At 36.7% G+C, this 7,074-nt stretch overlaps 1 protein-coding gene across 1 annotated transcript; it reads left to right on the top strand.

Annotated features, from left to right (window-relative positions):
• Nucleotides 1-808: 808 nt before the first annotated feature.
• On the top strand, nt 809-5,409 carry LOC141589943 (uncharacterized). Its single transcript, XM_074410563.1, has 6 exons — nt 809-850; nt 952-1,065; nt 1,147-2,050; nt 2,139-4,360; nt 4,471-4,578; nt 4,624-5,409. Exons 1-6 carry the CDS (start codon nt 809-811, stop codon nt 5,407-5,409), a joined length of 4,176 nt encoding a protein of 1,391 aa, XP_074266664.1.
• Nucleotides 5,410-7,074: the final 1,665 nt, after the last annotated feature.

Genomic DNA, 7,074 nt, shown 5'->3' on the forward strand with positions numbered 1-7,074 from the left:
TTAATTACCCTAACCATCTTAGGACTCAAAATTAGTCTCCACTAACATTTGACAATAATTAAACTTGATTTCTTAAAATTGTTCATAAATGGACCCAAAAATACAAAATTTATGCTATAAACCTCAAATTAAATCATAAAAATTTCAAATAATTTCAAAATTTGAAATTTAAACTCATGAACATTCTGCAAAAATTCCATGACACTCATAATGATCAAAACTTAGGTTAAAAATTTCGAAAATTTATCGAGAAAAACAATGTTGCGGTTTATCGGTTTTAACAATTACGATTATAAAAAAATGAGAAAAATTATATTCATCAACTTTTCACTTTTAGATCTGAAATATATGATAAAATGCAACATGTGACGTTATTCCTTAGTCATGAAGTATGTTTTAGCATTATTACTAATTATAGTCACTATTTATGTGATTTTTCATCAAAAATTCATAAATCATGCAAAAAGATTTCATTATAGCCAAATATTTTACACACATCTTGTAAAATTGCATGTGACAACATACTAAATTTCCATGACTAGATTCGAAATATAACTCATATTAACCTATTTACCCATTTAAATACGATTTTAACTTGAAAAATCCATATTTCGAGCAAAAAAACTCATTTTATCATGAAAATTTACAGGCCATTAGTAGATAATATATGTGAAAACATATCCAAAAACCACTAAAAAATTAGAAGTCTAGCTATTTTTCGTCCAAAAATGACATTTTTATCATAAAAATCACATTTTAATGCCAATAATATATAAAATGAAACCGTTCTTCCTCAAGCTTCTCTGCAATGGCGCGAAGCAGGAGGACGACGTCTGCTAGTAACACTCCAGTGAGATCAAAAATACTAATAATTCATCTACTATTAACACAAATAAATCAAAAAATAGTACTATTACGCTAAATAATAAAGAATTGAGTGAAATTGCGAAGTCTGTCAGCAATGGCGAGAGTTCTAAAGCTGCGGAATTGCGTGCTTTTAATCTTGCGAAGGAACTGACTGTGATTTCGGAGGATAAATCAACAGATGATGAAGAATGGCAAGAGGTTGGACGTCGTCGCCACCGCGTGTCTTCTCCTTCAGCTGGTAAGACTCCGATATTGCAACTGTCTGTTGAAGATGTGTAGAATGAGCTTGATTTTTGGTCTACTTCGATTTTCTGTTATGTTCTGGGTTCAAATCCGCCTAGCAACGTCTTAGGAGGTTATGTTAGACGTATTTGGAAGAATTTAACAATTGATAAGGTTGCTTTTCAACCAAATGGTGTATGCTTGGTTCGATTTAAGAACAGTGAGGATAAAATCAAAGCGCTTCAATCTGGACCCTTATTCTTTGACAGTAAGCCTTTTATTGTGAAGGATTGGGCTCCTGATTCCAAATTGGAGAAGGAAAAACCTAAATCAGTTCATATTTTGATTAGGTTTTACAATCTAAGTTTTAAATACTGGGGAAATGCTTTACCAAAACTTGCAGGGTTGGTTGGTTCACCTGTTCAGTGTGACCGGGCTACTAAGGAGCGTGAATTTCTGGAGTATGCCAGGTACATGGTGGAAGTACAGGTTGGCCAACCCCTGCCTGATGCTATTGACTTCCTGGATGAGAATGGTGTGCTCAGAACTCAGAGGGTGCATTATGAGTGGAAGCCTGCTGTTTGTGCTACATGTCATGGAATTGGCCATGAAACTGGTTCCTGTAAGAAGGAACCTTCTAAGCCTGCTCCTAAGAAGGTGAATATGGTCTGGAAACCCAAGGTTGTGGCTCCTATGGTGGCAAAGCCAGTTACCCCTAGTCAAGGGAGGACTGAGGAAGTCTTACCAGTGTTGAACCCTGCCTCTGTGGTTACTCCTATGCCTTTTCAGGGGTCTATGACAAACACTGTTACACCTGCAGCTGGTGTTATTCATAAGATTGCAAAGAGGGGAGAGGGGGGTGTTCAGAGTGGTCCTTCTTTTATGGATGTTCTCAGTTTTTCCATTAGAAGGAACCTCCTGAACAGCCTTAGCAAGGGGAAAACAACTCTTCATTTCAATGGTTAGTATTGGGTTTTGGAATGTCCGAGGTATCAATAAAAGGAATAAGCAAGGAGATGTTAGGAGACTCCTTTATATGAATAATGTAGGTTTCTTTGGACTTATTGAGACTAGAGTTAAAAGTAGTAATATAAATAAAGTGCAAGATGGTTTGGGTACTAAATGGAAGTTTCTTGTGAATAATGATGTCATTGAGGGTGGCAGGATTTGGATTCTGTGGGATCCTTCCCTTTTTACTGTGAATGTTATAAGCAAAGAATGGCAACTTATGCATTTGCAGGTCACTTATCTTCCGAATGGTTTCAGCTGGACCTGCTCTATGATTTATGGTAGTAATAAAGATGCTGATAGGAGTAGTCTGTGGTCTTCTCTTAAGTCCCTGGCTGCCTCAGTTCATGGTCCATGGCTAGTTATGGGTGATTTCAATAATGTGCTTTATTCTGATGAGAGGATAGGAGCTAAGGTTACTGATGCTGAGACTAAGGAGTTTCAAGGGTGTGTTGATCATTGTGGTTTATATGACCTGGTTGTTCAAGGGGCTTACTACACCTGGAACAACAAACAGGATGGGGATGCTAGGGTCTTCAGTAGGATTGATCGTGTATTGGCTAATGATCAGTGGATTTTGCATGGTCCAGCTGGTACTGTTAATTTCCTACCTGAGGGATTGTTTGATCACAGCCCTAGTATCATTAGTCTTTGGGAGGATGAGGAAAAGCATAAATCATCTTTTAAATATTTCATGATGTGGAGTAAGGATGGTAATTTTAAAGAGACTGTGCAAGGTATATGGAATCAACAGATCAGAGGGTGTCTTATGTTTCAGGTGGCAAAGAAACTTAAGATGCTTAAGGGTCCTCTGAAGAAACTTAACAGAGAAGGTTTTGGTGATATTATTAATACTACTGAAGTGGCTCGTTTAGTCCTTGAAAAGAAACAATCCCAGCTTCATTTGGATCCCCATAATTCCCTGCTGCAAATGGAAGAGAGAGCAGCTGCTCAATCTTTTAAGCAGCTTCAGGATGCCAAATTTTCTTTTTTAGGCCAGAAAGCAAAGGTGGCTTGGATGACTTGCAATGATGAAAACACTCATTATTTCCATAGCTCAATTAAAGCCAGGAGAGCTCAGAACAAGGTTCTTAAAATTTTGGATATGAATGGCAATCCTTGTTCTGATAATGGGTCCATTGAAATGGCTTTCATTGAGTATTACCAGAAGCTCCTTGGAAGTTCTGAAAGTGTAACCAGGGTTAACTGTGGGGTGGTTAGGAGGGGAAAATGTGTCTCTGATTTTCAGTCTGATTCTATGGTAGCTGAGGTTACTAAGGAAGAGGTCAGAGCTGCTCTCTTCTCTATTCCTAATGAGAAAGCCCCAGGGCCTGATGGATATTCCTCTAGCTTCTTCAAGGATGCTTTTGATATCATTGGTGATGATGTTATGGGGGCTGTGTTGGAGTTTTTCTCTCATGATCAGTTACTGCAACAAATTAATTCTACTATGATCACTCTTGTCCCCAAGAAGGAGTTACCTATTTCAGTTATGGATTTCAGACCCATAGCATGCTGTAATGTGGTTTATAAGTGTATCTCAAAAATTATTTGTGGTAGACTGAATGATGTGCTTGCTGATATCATTAGTCTGAACCAAAGTGCCTTCTTAAAAAATAGGGATATTGTAGATAATATCCTTATTTGCCAAGACCTTGTAAGGCTTTACAAGAGGAGAACCTGCTCTCCTAGAGTGATGATGAAGATTGATTTGAGGAAGGCTTATGACTCTATTGAGTGGGCTTTTGTGGAGGATATGCTTTATGCCCTGCAATTTCCTAGGAGAATGATAGGGTGGATTATGCAATGTGTCTCTACCCCTTCATATACTCTTTCTCTTAATGGCAATCAGTTTGGGTACTTTAAAGGTAAGAGAGGCTTGAGGCAAGGAGATCCTATCTCCCCTCTCCTCTTTACTTTATGTCTGGAGTATTTCACTAGAATCCTTGATCTGGTTACTGTCACTCAGAATTTCAGATTTCATCCTATGTGCAAAGCCTTGAAGTTGTGTCATCTGGCCTTTGCTGATGACCTTCTTATTTTCTGTAGAGGTGACTCTGATTCTGTCACTGTGATAATGAGGGCTCTTACTACCTTCTCTAATGCATCTGGGCTGCATATCAATAAAGATAAGTCTGATATCTTTGTGAATGGTATTCATGGTGTAGCTGAGGACAATATTCTTCATATCTCTGGTTTTAAGAAGGGTGCCCTACCTTTTAAATACCTGGGAATCAATATTTCACATAAGAGGTTGACTAAGGTTGATTGTAACATTTTGGTTGAGAAATTGGTGGCTAGAATTAGAGGATGGGGGCAAAGCATCTGAGCTATGCAGGCAGGCTTATTTTGGTTAAGTCTGTCTTGACACAGATTCATAGTTATTGGGCTAGAGTTTTCCTTCTTCCTAAAGCCATTATTCATAAAGTTGAGAGCATCTGCAGAGCATACTTGTGGTCTGGTTCTGATGAGCATCATAAGGTGCCTGCAGTTGCTTGGGATAAGTGATGTCTGCCCAAAGATCAGGGTGGGCTTGGGATTATTAATTGTTATCATTGGAACATTGCTACCCTTGGGAAATACATCTGGTGGGTTGCAAATAAGAAAGATAGTTTGTGGGTAAGATGGGTATACCACCTCTATATTAAACAGCATGATTGGTGGCAGTATTCTCCCTCTTTACAGACTAGTTGGACTTGGAGGCAACTGTGCAAAGTTAAGGATCTCCTTGCTCCTGGTTTTGCTCAGTGGTTGCAGGTCCCCTACTCTATTTCCTTGGTCTATTCTTGGCTCTCTGGTTCTCAGGTGACTGTTCCTTGGATACCTTATGTTTGGAATAGGTTGGCTCTACCTAAGGTGAATTTTATTAATTGGCTATTCATTCAAGGTAGGCTCCTTACCAAAGATAGGTTGGCAAAGTTTGGAGTGATCAATGATGGTATTTGCTTCTTGTGTGGGACTATGCAGGAGACTTCACTGCACCTGTTCTTTGAATGTCCTTTCAGTTTGAGATGTTTACATCTGTTGCAGACCAGGCTTGGTTTTTTCTGGACTGTGGATGTCATTGCAAACAGCCTGAATTGGAGGGAAAAATCCTTGCTGCGTAAGAAAATCATTTTAGCTGCTATTGCTAGTCTGGTATACTATATTTGGGAGGGGCGCAACAAATGCAGATTAGGTGATTGGGTTGCTCGGCCTGAAGCTGTTAGAGAGCGTATCCATGCTACTCTTCGTGGAAGATTACATATGCTACAAATGGAAAAGGTTCCTAGTAGGGATATAGAATGGGTAAAGAATGTGATTTTGTGCTAAATTATGTAATGTTGTGCTAGAAAATTGCTATAGTTGGTGTATGTACTTCATTGTCAAAGTTTTAATGAGAAGATTCACATTTCACCAAAAAAAAAAAAAAAAAATATATATATAAAATGAACAATAAAATCCATAAATTAACCAAAATGTCCTAAAAATCACTTAGGACCAGAAACTTTTAACATGCAAAGTTATTTTTAGGTTTATCTTCATAAAACCAAATTAATTAGTTTTGTATGTTAATCATATAACTCGGAAAAACTATGAACCGATTTGCATGCAAATAACCTAAGGCTCATGATACCGCTTGTTAGAATTATTTAATCTCATTAATATACATATTCAGATATGTTCAAATATTTATGCATGCAAACTAAAAACAAGATTAGAGAAGAAATCATTAATCTTACTATATGATTTCGGATTAATGGGCACCAACAAATTCACCTATTTGTTAGTTCTTGAGCTTTCCTAAAAATGGATGAACAAGGTTCAAAGTAGAACCTCTCCCAAAAGTGAATACCCAAGGAAACCTCTTAATAACCAATATTATTTTGTACTAGAAATAATACAAGTCTTACTATAAAATTGACACAAAAATATTTTGTATTTCCTCTTGAATAATTTCGGTCAAGAGGAGAGATTTGTGAGTTTTATTTCTCTAAGTTTTCACAAAAATGGTAGAGAGAAAATTTTCTTACACTAGAAAAATGTTATGAAAAATGAATGAATAATTAGAGAATAACCCTTGGCTTCTTGTGGGGGAAAACCGGTTAGAGGGAGTAAGAGTGCCCAATGCATGGGCTAGTTTTTCTACCCAAGAAATCATAGGCATGTAAGGCTACAAGCAAGGTCTTATCATTGTATTTTCCACTTAAAAATAATTAACACAATTTTAAAGACCCTAACCCTCCCATTTCGGTACACTTAATAAAATGGGAGGTCCATTTTCTTTTTTGTCATTTGTCAATTGTGACATATGTGGAATGTTACTTGACATGTGAAATTGTAATGTATTTTTAACATATTAAAAATCAACATACTCATAAAATATGTCATTTACAAAATCGACAAGTAATTCGTAATTACTTGTACCAAAACGGTTTATCAAATTATAAATTACAACGTCTTGTATTTATAATAAATTATTCATTCAATTTCAATTCCAAATTGTTTCGTAAACAATAATTTTATCTAAGTAATAAAACAATTCAATTACTTAGACCGTATCTAATTTAATCGAATTATAATAAGACACGTTAACTTTACTCACAAAATCATCCGTCAATTTTAAGCAATTTAATTAACTCGTATCAGCATACGATTAATTAAATAATCAATTAAGAGTATTTCCTTATAGGTATGACCTAAGGGGATCAACTGATCACCACCGTCGCACGACAGTAATGTCAAACTCTAGACAGCCAATCATTACCGATATGTGTGGACCAGTTGACTGTAAAATATTATATCCCACATGTATTCTTAAAATGAGATTTAAACATGTGATCATTATGATCAACAGTTGTGATCACATTATTGTCGGAGGACACATATTCCAACAATCTCCCACTTGTCCTCGACAAATGTGCGTCACCAATTCCCTTGTCCTATTACTATCTCCCACTCAATGCAAGGTGTCTTTCAGGTCGTACTTGCAAGTGA

The sequence above is a fragment of the Silene latifolia genome, chromosome 7 (assembly GCF_048544455.1).
Source record: "Silene latifolia isolate original U9 population chromosome 7, ASM4854445v1, whole genome shotgun sequence".
Classification (NCBI taxonomy): domain Eukaryota; kingdom Viridiplantae; phylum Streptophyta; class Magnoliopsida; order Caryophyllales; family Caryophyllaceae; genus Silene; species Silene latifolia.

What these genes read in the sequence shown, in the direction of transcription:
- LOC141589943 (XM_074410563.1), top strand. Translation starts at nt 809, where the DNA reads ATGGCGCGAAGCAGGAGGACGACGTCTGCTAGTAACACTCCA. An exon ending in CGTCTGCTAGTAACACTCCA is followed by an intron (nt 851 to 951) that starts GTGAGATCAAAA and finishes GAAATTGCGAAG; the next exon opens with TCTGTCAGCAATGGCGAGAG. An exon ending in ATGATGAAGAATGGCAAGAG is followed by an intron (nt 1,066 to 1,146) that starts GTTGGACGTCGT and finishes GAAGATGTGTAG; the next exon opens with AATGAGCTTGATTTTTGGTC.